Below are 18,254 nucleotides of genomic sequence, written 5' to 3'. Positions count from 1 at the left end.
GGGGGGGGGGGTGTGGAGGGGTTCTAGGGCCTGGGGAGGTGGTCTAGGAGCTGGTGAGGTGGTCTTGGGGCTGTGGGCTGGGGAGGTGGTCTAAGGGCTGAGGAGGTGGTCTAAGGGCTGAGGAGGTTGTCTAGGGGCTGGGGTGGTGGTCTTTCGGGCTGGGGAAGTGGTCTAGGGGCTGGGGAGGTGGTCTTGGAGCTGGGGAGGTGGTCTTTGGAGATGGGTAGGTGGTCTTTGGGCCTGCGGAGGTGGTCTTGGGGCTGGCGAGGTGGTCTAGTGGCTGTGGCCGTGGTCTAAGGCCTGGGGAGGTGGTTTTGCGTCTTCGGGCTGAGGAGGTGTTCTAGGGGCTGGCGAGGTGGTCTAGGGGCTGGGGAGGTCATCTTGGGCCTGGGGGCTGGGGAGGTGGTCTAGGGGCTGAGGAGGTGGTCTCGGGGTTGGGGGAGGGGAGCAATTGGAGACGCGTGCGTGCTGGGACCCAGTTTTAGGGCCGTGGTGAGAAAAGGAGGTGGTGTGAAGCCTTGAGGGGTCTCCTTCGTGTGCCTCACTGTCTGTTTTCCTGCCTCCTGGTGACGGGTACAGTGTCTTTGGCCCTTGCTTCCCCCAGTGAAATAGCCTGATTTCCAAACTGTTGGTTTTGCCTGAAGGTCGGCGGCGTGGAGACCCAGAGGCTCATTCCTTACAGGGAACAAGTTCCATTTTGGTCCCTGGCCCCTAAGGCCTGGGGAGGTGGTTTTGCGTCTTCGGGCTGAGGAGGTGTTCTAGGGGCTGGCGAGGTGGTCTAGGGGCTGGGGAGGTCATCTTGGGCCTGGGGGCTGGGGAGGTGGTCTAGGGGCTGAGGAGGTGGTCTCGGGGTTGGGGGAGGGGAGCAATTGGAGACGCGTGCGTGCTGGGACCCAGTTTTAGGGCCGTGGTGAGAAAAGGAGGTGGTGTGAAGCCTTGAGGGGTCTCCTTCGTGTGCCTCACTGTCTGTTTTCCTGCCTCCTGGTGACGGGTACAGTGTCTTTGGCCCTTGCTTCCCCCAGTGAAATAGCCTGATTTCCAAACTGTTGGTTTTGCCTGAAGGTCGGCGGCGTGGAGACCCAGAGGCTCATTCCTTACAGGGAACAAGTTCCATTTTGGTCCCTGGCCCCCGGTGGCTGGGGAGTGGGCTCAGACCCCGGGGTCCCAGTGGCCCTCCTTTGGACCAGGGAGAGGACTGGGGCCCAGGTCAGTGCGCCGCGGGCCCTGTGGAGGGATGGTTGTAAACGATAACCAGGGAGGCGGCGGCCACGATGATTCTGGAGGGAAACGTCTGTGATCGGAACAGCCTGGCCTGCTCTGCGACCCCGGCGCCGCCCCGCGTGGAGTTCCGGGGTCCCGGCCCGGCCCGGAGTTTCTAACCTGATCTGACCTTGGCCCCGCTTCGGGCTCTGGGGAGGAGGGACCCTCCTCGTCAGCACGTAGGTTTCTCACTGGTGCCCCCCACGCGCCGGGATCCCCGCCTGCCGTGGGCGCCGCGCGGAGCGGAATTGGGGGGGTGGGCGGCGCAGCACAGGCCAGGGGGGCCCTTGGGGCCTGAACCCCGCTGCCTTCTTGTGGGGTTCCTCCGAGGGGCGCCCCCTTCTCCCGCCCCCCGCGGCCCCCGGAAGTGCGGAGGCCCGAGCTGCCTGTGGGGTAGGATTTGTTCTGGGAAGGGCTTGCTCACCGGCTCCTCCCTCTGACTCAGGTCGGAACAAGTAACCTGGCTCCCCTGGCCGGGCAGCCTGGGAGGGACACAGGCGGGACGGGGGAGGGACAGCCACCGGCCGTCCCGTGGGCGTGAGGAGCGGAGCCGGGTCAGAGCACAGGGCGGCCTGGGACACGCTGCGGCGACATGCCAGGCCCCTGGGCCCCCTGACTTGGGACCAGGGGGCGTTTCCCGCACTCCGGGGCTAAGAGCTGGAAGCAGGTGAGGGCGGGGCAGCTGGAGCGGGTCTTTGGGGCGAGGGCAAGCCGGCGGGGGGCGGGGGGCCCAGCAGTGGCCGTCAGCCACAGGGCACGGGGGTGATGGGGGTGCTGGTGGGCTCAGAGGAGGACTCGGCGCTGTAGTTCCCAGGCCTCAGTTTCCACGGGAGCGGGGAAGGCTGGGACGAGAGAGGCCCAGGGCCTCTCTTTGGGGCCACATTTGTGACGGGAGAGGGTCCCCGGTGGCCCAGCTGGAGGGAAAGTGCACGGCGCTCCCCTTCCTCCCCTTCTGTCCTCCTCTGCCTTTTCCTGGGGACGTCGTTTGCGTTCGTTCGTTCTCCGGGGTGGACGTGGACGGACGGGACTTGCCACCTGGGGTCGGCACCTGGGGCTGCGGGTCTGGAGGGCAGGGACGGATTCCCATGAGGAGGGGCGGGGATGTTCCCAGAACTGCCTTTATCTGAAAGCCATGCCTTCAACGCCCACGGGAGCCTGCGGCCCCGGGGCAGGGTCCCCGAAGCCGGAGGGCCGCCTCCGGAGGGGCAGATGAGCAGGATGCACATGTGTGGGCCCTTCCTGCTCAGCCTGGCGCTGTCCAGATTCAGGATGGGGACTGGCCAGGGCCCCAGGTACCGTCCAGTTTTCACCGCGCCTCTGAGGACGGGAGGCCCAGCCAGGTGAGGTGAGGTGAGCTCCCCTAAGATCACACGGGTGATGGCAGGATCCGGGCTGGAATCTGGGGCTTCCAACCTCCGGTCCGTGCTCTCTGCCCTGCTTGGAGCAGGCCTGCCCCCGACCCTGGCCGGAGGGAGGAAGGGGCTGAGGGGGCCGTTCTACCTGGCCACCCCTCGGTCCCTGCAATTCCTGCTCACTGGGCAACAGGCAAAAGCATGAGAAGCAGGGCTGAGTCGTCAGGGCTTCCCAAGGCAACTCCTTAATGGTTAATAATTAATTAGTAAGTGTGAGTAACTGATGGCTTCCCTCCCACATCACCCCCTCCCTCGTCCAAGCAGACGTGCTAGGACGGCCTTGCTTCCTCGCCTGGCGGGGCCCTGCCCCTGGCTGCGGGGGAGGCCCACAGGCTGCCCAGGCTCTGCAGCGGGCGGCGGGGAGCTGCCTGCCCTCTGTCTGGCTCCATCTCCAGGAGGGATGAGGGTTTGGGAGGGTGGACCAGGCAGAGCTATCTCACGCCAAGTACCCTGGTCTCGGTTCCCAGAACATGTGGCCAGGCTCTCTCCTCGGCATCTTTGCAAAGGCCCCATACAAACTTTAAAACGAACAAACAAACAAAAAATCCTACCCTCCACTCTCTAGACTTCCTTGGAGAGCTGAAACTCCAAAGTGCAGGTACCGATTGTTTTCAGGGCGAGGTTCTTAACTGAGGCCCAAGGTGCTGTGCTAGGCTGTGCTGTTGATGTAGGTCTGTAAAGCTGTCCATGGGCAGAGAGGTGCTCCTGGGGCCTGGCCGTCAGCGGTCCCTTCTCCAGGAGCCTGGCTGCGGGCTCAGCCTCCCCGGGCCTCCTTCTCTCCCACTGGCTGAGGAGCCCACCTCCCCCGCCCAGCAGCGGTGCCCTGAGGAGAAGCAGGATAAGCTCCAGACAGAGACTCCGAAGGACTTTCGGACTGTTGCTCAATGGCTGACTCGGGGAGGAGGTGGCTGGGCTCTCCCGCCAGGCCGCCTGCCCGGGCCCCGCCCGCGCTCCGCAGCCCGGCTCCAGCCAGCCGCCGCCAGGCCCCGGCCAGCTGGGACCCTGAGCAGGGGCGCAGGCTTGGCGAGGAGAGAGGGGGCGCCAGCGGGTGCTGCCGGCAGACGCGCACCTGGAACGCTGCCTGAGCCGCACACGTGCGCCCAGCCCGCGCAAGCAGAGCGGCCGTGGTCTCCTTCCCATCCTCGAGCCGCTTCGGCTCCGGTCACCCCTCCAGCCCCGGCAGCACGCGCCCAACACACACGCACGTGCGCGCGGCCTGGCTCGCGGCCGTGGGGTGTGGGGTCTGGGCCCCCTCCCCTTCGAGGGGCCTCCCCGGCAGAGCTGGGGGCCCGGGAGCTGGCTCACGGCTTTGGGCACCTGCCCTCGGGGGACAGCAGGCAGCCTGGGCTGTGCTCCGCGGGACAGGGCCTGGCGGGGTGCCCAGCGCCCTTCCCACGGGGACAGCAGGATGGGTCTCGGGCTGAGGACCGCCAGCCGCGCCTCCCTCCCGGCACAGACGTTTCCCCTCCCTCCTCTCCTTCCCTTCCTCCTTGACTTCTCCCCCCACCTTTTTCTTGTCCCCTCCTTTTCATCCTCTCTCTTCGCTCCCGTCCTCGTGGTCCTTCTACCCAGTGTCGTGGCCCCTGTAGCCACCACTGCTGTCACCCCTGGGCTTGGAGGCCTCTCTGGGAAGGAGGCGGCAGGGGGCCAGGCTGGGCCCAGGGCAGGTGCGCTGTAGAGGCCCACAGAGCCTTCTGTCCGCAGCGCCCCTAGCACTGACACCCCCATCCCAGACTCACTGCCCTGGAAGCATGGGCCTCACGCCCTCACCCACCTGACTCAACAGCTCTGTGTGGAGGCGAGGGGGTTTACATGTATCATTTTTTGTTGTTCTTTTAAAAGCTGGGGAAACTCCAGGCCACCTGCACATCCTGGCCCAGGCTGGGAAGGGTGTCGGCCCCTCCCCCTCCGTGCCCCCTCCTCCCAGAAGTCCACCATGGAGAGCAAGGATGAGGTCAGCGACACCGACAGCGGCATCATCCTGCAGTCTGGTGAGGGCTTCGGGCCCCCCCGACCCCACCAGCTCCTCGAGTCCCAGGCTCCAGGCCCGGCCAGGCTGAGGGGCCCAAGGCGGGGGGCGGTGGGGAGGCCGCTGTGTGGGGAAGGGGGGTGCAGCCCCTGGAAGGGCTGAGAGTTTTCCTCCCTGCGGGGGGGCGGGTCTGGCCTGGAGTGTCGATCCTATCTGAACAGCTACCTGCCGTGTTCAGCTCTAGCGCCGTGATTCCTAAGAAGCTGAAAACTCTTATCCGGTTCGTGTGAAGGGGCCATGGCTCAGGTTGGCCCGAGCTGATGGGCCCAGTCGGGTCTGGTTTGGACAGAGAGAGAAGAGGCGCGTGCAGTGTGTGTGTGTGTGTGTGTGTGTGTGTGTGTAAGAAGGCACCTGCCGCGGCTGGCGGCTGGGAAGGGAAGGGCGGGAAGGAAGGGGCTCTGACCACAGCCGGGCCTGCACTGCACACGGCCGAGGGGCAGCCGTCGGGCCGCCGGGGAACATGCCGTCTTTCGGGTGTGACACGGCCCGCTGTGGCAGCCGGCCCGCGGCCTGGGTGGGCGTGAGGCCGTCTGAGGACGCGTGTGCGCCATCAGCCCAGGGCGCGTCCAGCGGCGCCAGACAGGCTCCCCTGAGTGCGCGCCCCTGCCCCGCCGCAGGCCCCGACAGCCCGGTGGCCCCCGCGAAGGAGCTGACCCACGCGGTACGCAAGCAGCAGAGGGCCCTGGAGGAGCGGCTGGAGGCCTGCCTGGAGGAGCTGAGGACGATCTGCCTGCGGGAAGCGGTGAGGCTGGGCCCCCGCCGCGCACAAGCGTGGGGTTACCAGGGGCTGGAGCCGCGTGCTGGGTTGTCGGTGCCGAGGAGTGGGAGCCCCAGTCCTGAGAGAGTTCTGGGGGTCAGGCGGGGCACCGCGTGGCACAGCGAGGGGACAGCTCTGCCCGGCAGGGCCCAGGCATACAGCCGGGCAGAGGAAGGGCTGCAGGGGACCAAGTGGATGGAGGCGCCTGGGGGGACCATAGCCAGGTCAGGGCAGATCCCCGGACGAGGGACAGCCCTGGACGCTGGGGCGCGCGGAGGTGGGCAGGGGCCTCTGGGGAAGGGGGGGCGGGGGTCACCCAGGGCCCGCCGCAGGGCTGTTCCCGCTCGGCCAAGGGCTGGGTGCGTGGAGAGCGGCCTGGCATGGACTCGCTTCCCCCGCAGGAGCTGACGGGCATCTTGCCCGCAGAGTACCCCTTCAGACCGGGGGAGAAGGCCCCCAAGGTCCGCCGCAGGATCGGAGCCGCTTACAAACTGGACGAATGGGCCTTGCACAGAGAGGTGAGGCACTGCAGGGTGCTGTCCCTGCTCCCTCCCCGAGGCTGGCGGCTGTGGGCCCCAGGCCTTGCCGCCCCTCTGCAGGGGTCTCTGCTCTAGCATCACACAGCTCAGGCCGCTGGGCTCCGCGTGGACGAGGGGCACCCGCCGACGTGTAGCCCACGTGGCCTCAGGGAAGCCGTGCCAGCCCGGAACCGGGAGGGCTGCGACCTCAAGGGAGGACATGGGGTTCAGTCCCCTGTGGCCAGAAGGCCAGCCAAGAGCGCAGCCGGCCCGGAGAGGCAGTGGCCTGTGCGGACGGGTCGCTCTGGCTCCTGGGGCCGTCCTCCCCTTTCTCAGCACGGGAGGAGGGCCGTGGGGTGGCTTGGGCCCTCGGGTCCCTCCCCGTGGTGTGACGGGTGGCTCATCTGCCCGGCCCTTTGGGGTGGGAGGGAAGCGCCCACCTCAGCCCCTCCCCGCCTGGCTCGGGGCCAGGCTGCTGCGTGGGCCCCGGGCCAGCTGCTCGGGGGCCAGGGCCCTGGCCGCCGCCGTCTGCTGGGGGTCTGGGCCATCCCGGTGTCGCTCACTGCGCCCTCCCCCAGGACCCGTTGAGCAGCCTGGAGCAGGAGCTGGCCCTGCAGCTGCAGATTGCCGAGGCCGCGCGGCGCCTGTGCCGGGAGGGGAACGTGGGCCGCCAGGCGCGCCGGCAGCGGAAGCACGCCGTGCAGCGGGAGGAAAAGAGGCTGCGGGAGCTGCAGCGCTGCCTGGGGGAGCGGCAGCGAGGCAACGGGGCCCCTGCCGCCCTGGCCCCAGGCCCAGGTGAGCAGCGAACCTGCTTCCGTGGTCCGCCCCACCCCATCCTGACCCGGTGACCCGTGGCCACCCCACAAGCCTCAGCCCAGTCATCGCCCTCCCCTGAAACCCTCCCCACTTCCTTAGAAAACCACCCACTTCTCCCTCGAAATCCACGCCCTCCAGGAGACCTCCTGGACAGGAGGCACCCCCAGGCTGACCTCAGCTTATCTCGAGGGCTTGTCCAGCCCTTCTGACCCCAGGCCCACAGGGCAGGTGGTCCCGTGAGCACAAGGGCCCGCATTCTGTGCATACCTGCTCGCTGAACTGCTGCGGGGCCCGTGGCTGCCCGTGGATGCTCTGGTGGAAGTCCACACCCACCATCCCTGAAGTATCTAGAACCGCCCAGTCAGGACTGGGGCCCCTGCGCTTTGGCCGACCCCCTGGCCGACCGGCTCTGGTGGAGAGGGGCCTCCGTCCTCCCTCCGTTCCTGACAGGGCCCAGGATGCGACCTCCCCTTGAAAGGCAGCTGCTGACTTGGGCACGGAAGCCCCTGAGGGCTGGTTGCTGTCCTGGTGGCGGGGGCTGTGCCCCGTCCGTGTGTCTCAGGCCCTCCTGTGGCCCGTCTGGCCTCACACAGCCCTGTGGGCTCCTCTGACCGCAGGGCTGCGGTGGGGCGGCGGGGATGGCATAGGGCTGCGGCTCTGCTGCTCTCGTGGCAGTGGTGCTGCTACTTGGTGGGAGCGGGTAGCAGGCCAGGACACGCCTGGGGCTTGGCCAGCCGTCCCCGGGAGGGGACACTTAGTCCAGGGGAGACAGAGCTGTGGGGAAGGGGCCTGGCCATGCAACTGCTTCCACCCTCCTGATCAGAGAGGCGGGCTTGCTCTCCACCTGCAGCCCTGGCCTGAGCAGGCGAGGTCCTGGGTCTAGTGTCCTCTCCTGACCAGGCGAAGTCCTGGGTCTAGTGTCCTGCGTTGATGAGGCCCGAGGGCCTGGGTCTAGTGTCCTGCGTTGATGAGGCCCGAGGTCCTGGTTGCAGTGTTTTCTCCTGGGAGCCCAGGAGGAGGTGGTTCTAGACAGGTAATTCCTGCTCTTGGCTCATCTGCCCAGCTGGGCTCACCCTGAGAGCAGGAAGTAGAGAGGGATTAAAAATTAACTAGCAATAAAGATGTATGAAAAAATAATTAGTAACTGAAAGGTGTTTTGAATTAAAGAGGAAAAAAAAAGCAAACTAACTAACCGAGAAAAAGCTAGAAAAGTCCACCCACCCTCTTGGTCTCCACACGAAGGTTACTCAATTTAGAACCTATTGTACCAGGTGACAGTCATTAGCTTGTCCTCTGCGGGTGGTGGGGAGCGGTCAGCTAATTGAGCGCAGGGAGCCTGATGAGAAATGCCCCCCAGCCCCGAGCTGACGTAACAGGTGCTCAGGACGCATTTGCTGATTAGCAGCACCCGTGTCGGCAACGCTGGTAGACGTTCTCCCGTGATGAAACGTTCCACATCTGCGCTGTCCAATGTGGCGGGCACTCACTGCGTGGGACTGTCATGCACTTGGATTGTGACCCGTGTGGCTGAGAAGCTAAAATTTTAATTTAATTTAAAATAGCCACACGCAGCTAGTGCCTGCTGCACTGGACGGTGCAGCCTTTGAGGATGGCCAGCGTTTGTCAGTATGGCCTCTGCCTGGGGTGTCCTCCTGCCGCTGCTGGGCCGAGGGCCGGGCGGAGGTCAGCAGGGCCGTGGGCAGCGTGGCCAGGACGGCAAGCAGCCCTCATGAACCACCTGTGATTAAACAGCCGGGGGCGATGGCTGTCTTCCCAGACCATATATTCAACCCCAAAACACATGACTATACCCCAGCCCCCGGCCCCGGCGTCCCTGGACCGTGACAGTAACAGTCCCACAACTTCTTCAAGTTGACATTTGTGAAAAACAGACATCTCGGTTCCCCAGGTTTTTGTAAAAGATCAGAGGCTGGGACCCAGCACTAGGTAAGAGGATGTCTCCCCAGTTGAACCTTAAAGCACAGGCTGGTGTGAGCTGAGTGAAGCCCGGGCTGCTCCGTGGGCAGCTGACCCTGCATGGTTTACAAACTGCTCTGTCTGTGTAAGGGTTCTGTTTCATTTAAATTGAGGGGCAAACGCTGACAAACTTCTGTAAAGGTCCAGGGAGCAAGTGTTTTAGGCTCGTGGGCCACGTGGTCTCAGTCATTGCTACTCGGCTTGGCCATCGTATCATGAAAGCAGCCAGACATTACATAAACAAACCCACAGTTGTGTTTCAATACAACTTTATTTATAAAAGCAGCCAGAAAAAAATTTTTTTAAACGGACTTCGCTGGTGGTCCAGTGGTTAAGACTCTGTGCTTCCACTGCAGGGGGCACGGGTCAGGGAACTAAGATCCCGCATGCATGCCTCGCGGTGTGGCCAAAAAAAAAAAGGCAGCCAGTTAACTGGATTTGTCCCCCAGGCCTGCCACCAGCCAATCCGTGTCATAGAGGATTTTCAGATGGCCGGAAGCTGAATCTACTTTTCTTAGAATTTTCTGGTTAATGACCTCTGCATGAAAGGCCAGCTAACAGGAGAGCCCATAAATGGTGGTGGTGAAGAGCCAGACTCTGGTCAGACTGTCTGGGTGTGAATCTGACTCAGCCACCTTCCGGCGGTTTGACCTAAGCTATGTTATCAGCTCCTGCAAGCCTCTGTGTCCTGAGCTGCTACAAGGAGATGGTAATCTCACCTCACGCGGTTGTTATGAGGATCACGTGAATTCAAGGATACAAGGCACTTAGAAAAGCCCAAGAGAAATAATTAGCTATTGTTAGATTGCCCTCATCCGTGTTCTCAAATGTAGTTGAAAATGCTTTGTGAGTTCCATCCGGGTCATGTTAGGTGTAGAGCGAGTATCTGAAGTTTCAGTGTTTTAAGGACAATGGCAAATTTGAGTCCTCTGACTTCCTGGGTCCCGGTGCAGACTGCTGCTGCCCGTGCAGAAGGGCCACCTCCATGTCCTCAGGTGGCTGTCCTGTCACCAGGGGAGGACCTCCCTGGCCCAGACGGCCAGACTCTCACTTGAATGGTGAGGCCCCACAACCCCATAGCTGCAATTCCCACTCTCACTGCTCTTGCTGCTGGTAATGCAGGGGTTCTCAGATTTGGGGTGCTTGAGTTGAGTTGTATTTATGATATCAGAAGACTATACAAAAGTAGCAAAAATCTCTTTACCCCAGGGGCCTTCCAAAGTGACTCTTTGCCTTCCCCTCCACCGCCTGGAAACCCTGCCAGAGGAAGGCCTGGCTTTTTTTATTTCTTTGAATAGATGGGGAAACGGAGACCCAGAGCACTGAAATGGCTTATTCGAGGTTACAAAGCTAATGGCAGAACCAGGATTAAAATGGGGTTTCCTGTCTCCTCACTCCTATTTACTGATTTTTATTTTCTCCTTCCAAGTGATAAATTCACACCTAGCACAGTACTGAACACACGGTTGCTACTTCCTGATAAGGGATGCTATCAGGAAGGGTGCGGGGCGGGGCGGGGTGGGGCTGCTCAGCACCGCTGATGCCCCAGATCGGCGGGGGCATTTCCTCACCTCCTCCTCTGTCCTTTGGCCTCCCCAGAGCTCAGCGCCTCAGACGACAGCTCCCTGTTGGACGGGCTGCTCCGTGAGGAAGGTGAGAGGGCGGTTTAGGGGCTGCCGCGAGCGCTGGGCTCCTCCGCGAGAACTCGGGGCTTGGGCGGCGTTTGCTGTGAGCTCGCAGCGAGCTAAAGGAGGCGGGAGCCGGGCTGGGCTCAGCGTCTGCTCCGTCGGGACGCTGAGGCCTGTGCGCCCTGTGCGTGGGTGAGAGCGGGGATGTGCTGACCCTTGGCCGGTCCAGGTGCTCGGTCATCGCGACCGGGAGGGGAAAGTGAATTCCAGCAGAGCCTTGGGCCCCGGGCCTCCCTGCCTTTGCCTGGGACTTAGCCTTTACTTCAACACGCACCCGTCAGAGCCTCAGCCATCGGGCCACGGTCATTGCCCTTTGTGAAAACAGGGTAGCACTGAGGGAGAAACCACAAGTCCGTAGATTGAGAACCCTGGTGACAAACCCTAACGATGCTGAGGGGTCAGGGCGGACCAAGAGGGTGGTGAGGTCCTGCCCAGGGGAGGGCCCAGGCCAGTAAGCAAACAGCACATGTGGGCACAGCATGAGAGGAAAACTAGGGAAACGGGGGGTTAGCTGCAGACATGGCATCAGGAGTAAAGGTTAGAAAGGGGAGTCATGTGAGCCAAGAGAGTCAATCTGGGGAGGCTTCCTGTAGGAGGCAGGTATAAAATGGAGCTGTAAGGAGTAAGCCTGAAAGGAGGATAAAGTGTTCAGAAGCGTCTGGGCCCAGAGCCATGGCCTGGCACAGCCGGACTAGCAGCCACGGGAGGGCGAGGCAGACGCGGGCCACGGAGGTTCTAGTTGGGCTGGTTCCCCCACCACTGCCCTCCCGGGCTTCCTTTACCTGCAGAGGCATCTCAAGTGCCAAAACCTCCCCCAGAGTCCCCAGATGCGCCTTCCCGGCCTCCCCCGCCCCAAACCCTCGAGGGGCTGCAGCCAGCAGGCCTTGACACGGGGGGCCTGGAGCGGGCCCCCATCCAGAACAGCCCCTGGAAGGAGACAAGCCTGGACCACCCCTACGAGAAGCCCAGGAGGTCTTCTGAGCCCGGAAGCGAGTCCAGGTCAGGCGGGGGGAAGGGAGGGCCAGGAGCAGGTGGGCTCTGGGGGAGCGGGCACAGCGCGGGGGACCCCCGTGCTGCGTGTGGCGGTGGGAGGCGCGAGGCGATCCCTCGGCGCACCGGAGCCCCTGGACGGAGGCATTCCTGCTGCTGACCCATCTCCGATCCCTCCCATCTCCAGCAGCCCGGCCAGCACCCCGCAGGATGGGCCCAGCACCTCCAGCCCCGCCTCCTGCTACGTGGTCCCCGTCCGCAACGTCCCCGGGCAGCGGCAGGGCCGCGTCAGTGCCCCGGCCACCCCTGAGATGCAGGGCAGGAGGGGCCAGTCACAGCCCCTGAGGTAAGAGACAGGCCACCCCAGTGACGCAGGGGGCGAGACCCACCATTGAGAATTTACGTTCGGAGGGTGGTGGCTTCCGGGATTATGTGGGACACCCGTGGGTGACACATGGCTTGTGCAGTGGCTTCTCCTTGGGATCTTTTCTTAAGCACCTCTCAATAGAGGCTGCGCCCCAACCAGCAAAGCCAAGGGCGAGTCACTTGTGAAGCAAGGTGTTTTCTTCCGGTTTTGTCTCTTTGCACAACCCGATTCCACGTTTCTCCCCGTCCCTGCAGACTCTCCCGCGGGAGCAGGAGTGTATCTTAGAAGATACTTTTGCAGTTGTCTGTGATTGTTTTATTATTGGTCTCTTGACGATGGGCGGGTCACGTTTTCAACCGACATATAGTTGATTCTCATTACTTGGGTAGTTCTGTCCTGTGAAGTGCAAACGCTGAACCACTGCTCCCGGGGACACACAGGGTTACGGCTTCTGGTCACAACATGTCTGTAAACTGATCAATACGTACCCTTGTTTTATGGGGTTTCTGTTTAAAGACATCTTATCTAATACGTACCATCGCCTCATTAACTTTGAACTCAGGGCCAGCAGCTCTAGATCTCACACCTGAACGAAGCTCATCTAACACGTTATTTTCTCTGTAAGTCACGTCCCAGCTTCCTTGAGCTCAGGGCACCAGACGGTCCTGCAGCACCAGCTTTGGGGCCATTTTAAACACTGAAATCACCAACAAAACGCACAAAAATATGAAAAGCATGATACTAAATAGACTGTGGGAATAGTATGAGAGCTGAACCCAGAACTCAGAGGCTCAGCTGGGAAAGCCTGCTGGGCGACTCAGAATTTTCACCACCCTGCGTGTGTCCACACGTGACCAGGAAAGCGCCGGCAGTGTTGATTTTGAGGCTACAAATCAATTTGAGCGGTTGGTGAATTTGCAGATACAGAACCCATGAATAACGAGAATCCACTCACTGCTCCTTTCCAAGTTCCCTGCTGTTTGGTGCTTGTTTCAGTGACCGAGTTATGACAGGCAGTGTCAGCCACACCGTCCGACAGCCCAGGGTACCCTCAGGACATTGCTGGGTTCTTCCGTCAGGTTAACTTTGCTTCTGGGCAGCGCTGGGCTGGAGTCCAGCAATGCATTTTATAGTTTACACACTGGGGGGCCTTTTTACACACAGGGCCTTTGTGCAGATTAGTGAAAGGCGCCCCCTCTGGACGGACAGGCCTGCTCCGGGGGTGCTGACAGAGGGAGGATGGATTCCAGCCCCGCTGGCTGTCCGGAGCTGGTGCCCTGGGGAGGGCCAGCTGCATGCGGCCACCCTGTCCTAGTTGGCTGGGGCTGCCGTACAGAGCAGCGCAGCTGGACACAGACCACCGCCTGGAGGCGGCAAGTCCAGGATGCAGGTGCCCCAGGGCGGTTTCTCCTGAGGCCTCTGCCCTTGGCTGTAGAGGGGCCCGCCCTCTCCTCCCTTCATGTGGTCATCCCTCGGGGCCACACGCCAGCTTCACGCCTTCACCTCGGATGCTTGACAGTGTCCGCCCGTTCAGATTGTGTGGATGAAATGCCATTGGACGCCTCGCACCTGAGATGGCTGAGAACAGGAGGCGGCTGTGGCCTCCGTGACCCAAACCCCAGCGTGCACTGGAGCAGTGGTGTGGGGTGCAGGAGGGGCGTGTAGGACGCGCCGGGCCAGGAGGCTGTGGGCTCGTGGGCAGGCGCGGCCGAGGCCGCGCACGCGCCATGCCTTCCCTGCCGCCCAGGCAGGGCTGGCTCAGCGGCCCCTCTTCTCTCCATAGGACCGACCCCTTCCGCGCGGGCCCTGACGGCAGGGGTCGCAGCGCTCTCCCGCGCCGCCGCCCCACTTACTACACGGTGACGGCACCCGCGCCGTGCCCCGCCTGCCACTCGTGCTCCGAGGACAGCGGCTCCGACGCCTCCAGCCTGTCGCACCCGACGCCGCCCGGCAGCAGCAGCCCCGACATCTCCTTCCTGCGGCCGCTGTCCCCGCCCGCGCCGCCCCGCCCGCGCGTGCCCCGCGGCCCCCGACTCCGGCCGCCGCCCGCCTGCCTGAGGGCCGCGCGCTACCTGGTGCTGGCTGAGGGCCGCCCGCCGCCCGGCCAGTGGGGCGAGTGGGGCCCGGGAGCGGCTGCAGCGATGGGCTGAGAAAGCCAGGGATGCGCTGAGAGGAGAGAGAGAAGAGACAGGAGCCCTAGCACAGTGTGACCATGAGAAAGCTGTGGCCAGGCTATGAGACGTCTGAATGCACGATTTCAGAGGTGGAAAGGTTCTGGGTCAGGACAAGGCCCCGTGGAGGTAACGGCCCTCGACCTGAGCAACGTAAAGAATGGAAGGGATCTGGGTGTTAGTTGGGTCGTGGCCAAGAGGACACAGTCTCGGGATGATGATGGGATTCAGGGTAGAGGAACAATCTATGAGCCAGATGCCAACAGGACGCGGCCGCCCCGCGCTGGCAGCGCCCACTGCCCGCCCACGGCCGCGTGGCCCGGACGCCCTCGCTGCGCGACAGCCCCGCGGGCCGCGGGCTCAGCAAGGCGGCCGTGTCCGAGGAGCTCAAGTCGTGGCACGAGCGGGCCCGGCTCCGGAGCTCACGCCCCCACTCGCTGGACCGCCAGGGGGCTTTCCGCGTGCGCAGCCTGCCGCCTGGCGCCGAGGGCTTCGCGCGCACACAGGTACGCGCACGGGTCCGGCCCTCCCAGGTCCCGCGATCCGGCGGCGGGGCGCAGGCGCAGAGCCTGCAGTCCGGTGGCCGGGCAGCTTTCAGCTCGGAGGAGGAGGCCCCAGAGCATTTCCTCGCGGCTCTGGAAGGCCCCCAGGAAGACTCCCCTGGAGGCCTCCTAAGTTCGCCTGCAAGTTTAGCTCTAGAGCGCGTGTCCACGTGCGCCAGTGGAGGTGACCGTCCCAGACACCTAAGACCCTTTTTCCCAATGGCTCCACCGATGATCTACAAAACAGATAGGCCTCTATTTATAACCATAAGGCCAATCCACATCACCCCCCGCCATCTCCCGACTTGAGCACCCAGGACGGAGGGAGAGTCGGGCAGTGTATGCAGGAGCCAGAACCTGTGCCTGCCTGTCAGCCAGCTCCCGCCCCCCCACTCCGCTCCCCCCACCCAGCTGAGAAGCAGGGTGACTGATGGTTAAGTGCGCAGGCCCCGGTTCAAGTCTCAGCCCTGCCAGCATTGGGCAGGTTTATTAACTCCTCTGATCCTCTGTCACTCTCTCTGTAAAATGGGAGTCTTAAAGGACCCATCACAGAGGGGCAGTAAGAACTTTAAATGAGTTAATATGTGTGAAATGATTAGAGCAATGCATAGTAAGTACTGATACGTGGTGTTATTATCACCTGGGGCCCCCGAGGTCAGGGACCGAGTTGGTGGGCAAGCATATAGGTGGAGTGCCCCGACATGAGGTAGCATGGCCACCCTGATTTCTGTGCCCAGTTTTTTCTTTTCTTTCTGGAAGAGGGGGACCGTGCATGAGCTTTTTTTTTTTTTTTTGGCTGCGTGGCATGTGGGATCTTAGTTTCCCGACCAGCGATGGGACCCATGCCCCCTGCAATGGGAGCACTGAGTCTTAACCGCTGGACCACCGGGAAAGTGCTGAGTGAGCCTTTCTTTATTCTTGCTCCCTGGTACGGAGGGCTCTGCAGGGGGTGTGCTCCAGAAGTCCCCAACAGGCTGCTTCTTTGAGACCCAAGATTCTGGCAGGGCCCAGCTGCACCTCCCTCCCCCGCCCTCAGTTCTCTGGGCTGCAGCTGGCATCCTGGGCCTGGCAGCACCCTGGCCGCAGTCCCAGGCCGCACCCTCCAGCTGACGTGCCTTTCCATGCCTGCGAGCCTGGACCTGTCCTTGGCCCGGGCCCAGCCCATCCCAACCTGCCAGACGGGGAGGGTGATGAGCAGTGAGCTGGGGTGGGGGGTGGAGCAAAGGTCAGGGTGCCTGTCACACCCCAAAAAAAGCTGGAGTGGAAACGGACAAGGGCACAGAGCGCCTGCTGGGGAGGCAAGGGCTGAGTGGCTGGCCCGGTGCTGCGGCTGGTCTGCGTCCTTAAGCGACAAGGATGCTGTGGCCGGGCTTGCTGTCCTGATGTCTCTACCTGCTTTGCTCACCCACCTCTCCTTTCCCCCTGGCCCGGGCAGGTGCCCACCGTGTGTGTGCTCCGGAGATCGCCTGAGGGGGCCCCCGTGCAAGTGTTTGTACCTGAGAATGGGGAGATCATCAGCCAGGTGTGACCCTGGGCTCCGGACACCGCGGCCGGCTGGCCGAAGAGACTGCTTCCCAGCGGGGCTGGGGCTAAGATCGCCCACCCTTGAAGCCCTCTTCGGCTCGGCTCCCCTCCCCCATCGCAGGTCGATGACCTGGAGCTGAGACTTTTTTTTTTTTTTTACACCATTTTTTGTTCAGAAGCTCCGGCCTAAGGATTTATATTTGTGGTTTGTCCCCAAGATCCCTGTAATAGGACAATGCTTTATTTCCCAGAGACAGGCCTACCGGACTCGAGGCCTTGCCTCTGACTAACAGCATCCGTCTCCGTGTGCAAGACGTGTGGTAGGGGACGCATCCCCAGAGAACAGCCCCTGGCCCTCCTGCCCCACTGCTGCTGGGGGCTGCACCTCCATCCCCCATTTCCCAGCTCTCAGGCTGTAGGGGTGCCCGGGCTGGGGGGCGAGTCCTCCCCTCTATAATGTGCTCTGTGATGCACGCACCGAGAGCTAGGTTAAAGGTCAGTGTGTCCGGCGGAGTCTTGTCTTCCTGGGCGCTGCTCTTTTCCTGACCCCGTGACTTCCTTGTAGGGGCCCCTGTCACTGTGTGCGCCCTTGTCCTGAGGCTCCCAGCATCGACCCAGACCCAGGAGCCTTGGGTTGGAGGCCTCTCCAGGTTGTAGCATCAGGAGGCCCTGGCCAGGAGCTGACCACCTTCTCTGGGCCTCTTGAGGACTTGCAGGCCACCGCCGCCCCCGCCCCCCCCCACCGCTTCCTCTGATGTCTTTTCGTCATCATTCTAAGAACCAGTGCTTTACACGTGCTTTTGAAAGGGTGCCCCCTGTGGCGTGTTCCCAGGGCCGGGGGTGTCATTACTCCATCTCCCCACTCGGCTGTGCTTCTGCTCTGAGACTGGATTTCCTTGAAGGAGGGCAAGTCCTTGTTTTTACAGACGTGGGGACACCTGCCTTGTAGGGTGTTAATGAATCCTCCTAGTGCTGAGACTTGAGGCCTGGAAGCTGGCCATGCTAAGACCGTCCGTGGTCCCGGGCTCCCATCCTTGGGCCTTTGCTGCCGGGTCAGATCCCAAAATAAGGATCCTGCTCCCAGGAGAGAGCCGCTGAGCTGAGGCTGGGAGGGGCTGGAAGCACCAAGCGCTGATCTTGCCCACATGGCGTCCTCCGTCTGTAGGACAGGGGCTACACAGACAGCTCGAGGCTCTAAGAACTTTGAGGCCTGACCCGGATAAGGCACAGTTCTCCCACTGCGCGGGGCAGGGGGGCCCGGCCGAGGGGTCGGGAGGAGGGAGGGGCCTGAGGGGAAGCCTGCATCTCTGTGCTCCTCCCGGCCCGCAGCATCCTGGCTCTGGGTCCACCTGCCCCATCGTGTTGACTTTGGACGCTGTTCCGTTGCGGTTGGTGTCTGAGCCCGTTGCCCTCGTGCACAGCCTCTGCCCCCTGCCGCCCCGGGTCCTCCCGGAGTGCAGGGCTCCTCGGGCTAGCGCCCTCCACGCCTGCGAGTCCTTCGCGTTAACTTACTGGTCCTGTGTGATGCCTGGTGCACCTGAGAAGTGGCTATGTCCTCGGCTGCGGGGCTGGAGCGGTGGGGTTTCTGTGCCAGATACTCCAATAAAGTCTGTCTTTGTGAGGCCGAGCTGGTGAGGAAGGTTCTTTTGTGCTGAATTTCCCGAGCAGAGGGTCTGGCCAGGTCCCTGAGGGGCGGGGGGCGGGTGGGGGGTCTGGCGGGGTGGGGGGAAGCTCTCTGCGTCCCCGGGCAGGATGGAAGCAGGAGTTGAAGCTCCTTGGTCCCCCTACGCCCGGGGCCCGAGGAGCTGGGCTCTGGGGGTCCCTCCCCGAGAAGGACCGGGGCCGCGGCAGCCCCTGGGGGTCCCGAGACTGTGCTCAGTGATGGCAGGGGCTGAGCCTCCTTGGAGCCGCTCTGGGGGGAGAAACAGCCCCTCTTCTCCAAAGCTGCATGACGTCGGGGGCGGGGCGGGGACTGCGCAGGTCACCACGGGGCGGGGCGGGCAGCTCGCGTCGGCTGCCTCCAGGCCTGCCCTGCAGGGGTCGCTCTGGAGCCCAGCACGACGCCCCCTGGAGCCTCGACGCCCAGGACGGGCGTGGGCCCCAGAGCCGAGGCGCCGAGTGTCAGGTGAGGCGTCCCTTCCGCCGGCCTCGCAGCGGCCCCGGGGCAGGGCGTGAGGCTGCGCAGACGCCCGTGGGTGGGCCG

The 18,254-nt window shown here is 63.1% G+C and overlaps 1 protein-coding gene across 1 annotated transcript; it reads left to right on the top strand.

Moving 5' to 3' along the window:
* Positions 1-1,901: 1,901 nt before the first annotated feature.
* INAVA (innate immunity activator) lies at positions 1,902-17,671 on the top strand. The gene is made up of 11 exons (XM_055084005.1): positions 1,902-1,927; positions 4,515-4,663; positions 5,319-5,443; positions 5,860-5,976; positions 6,555-6,771; positions 10,369-10,422; positions 11,246-11,456; positions 11,635-11,793; positions 13,598-13,952; positions 14,252-14,491; positions 15,963-17,671. The coding sequence occupies exons 2-11, from the start codon at positions 4,609-4,611 to the stop codon at positions 16,053-16,055; spliced, it is 1,626 nt and encodes a 541-aa protein (XP_054939980.1). The 5' UTR covers positions 1,902-1,927; positions 4,515-4,608; the 3' UTR covers positions 16,056-17,671.
* Positions 17,672-18,254: the final 583 nt, after the last annotated feature.

The sequence above is a fragment of the Physeter macrocephalus genome, chromosome 4 (assembly GCF_002837175.3).
Source record: "Physeter macrocephalus isolate SW-GA chromosome 4, ASM283717v5, whole genome shotgun sequence".
Lineage (NCBI taxonomy): Eukaryota > Metazoa > Chordata > Mammalia > Artiodactyla > Physeteridae > Physeter > Physeter macrocephalus.
The sequence above is the reverse complement of the archived record's forward strand: the minus strand, read 5'-3'. Positions and strand labels throughout refer to the sequence as shown.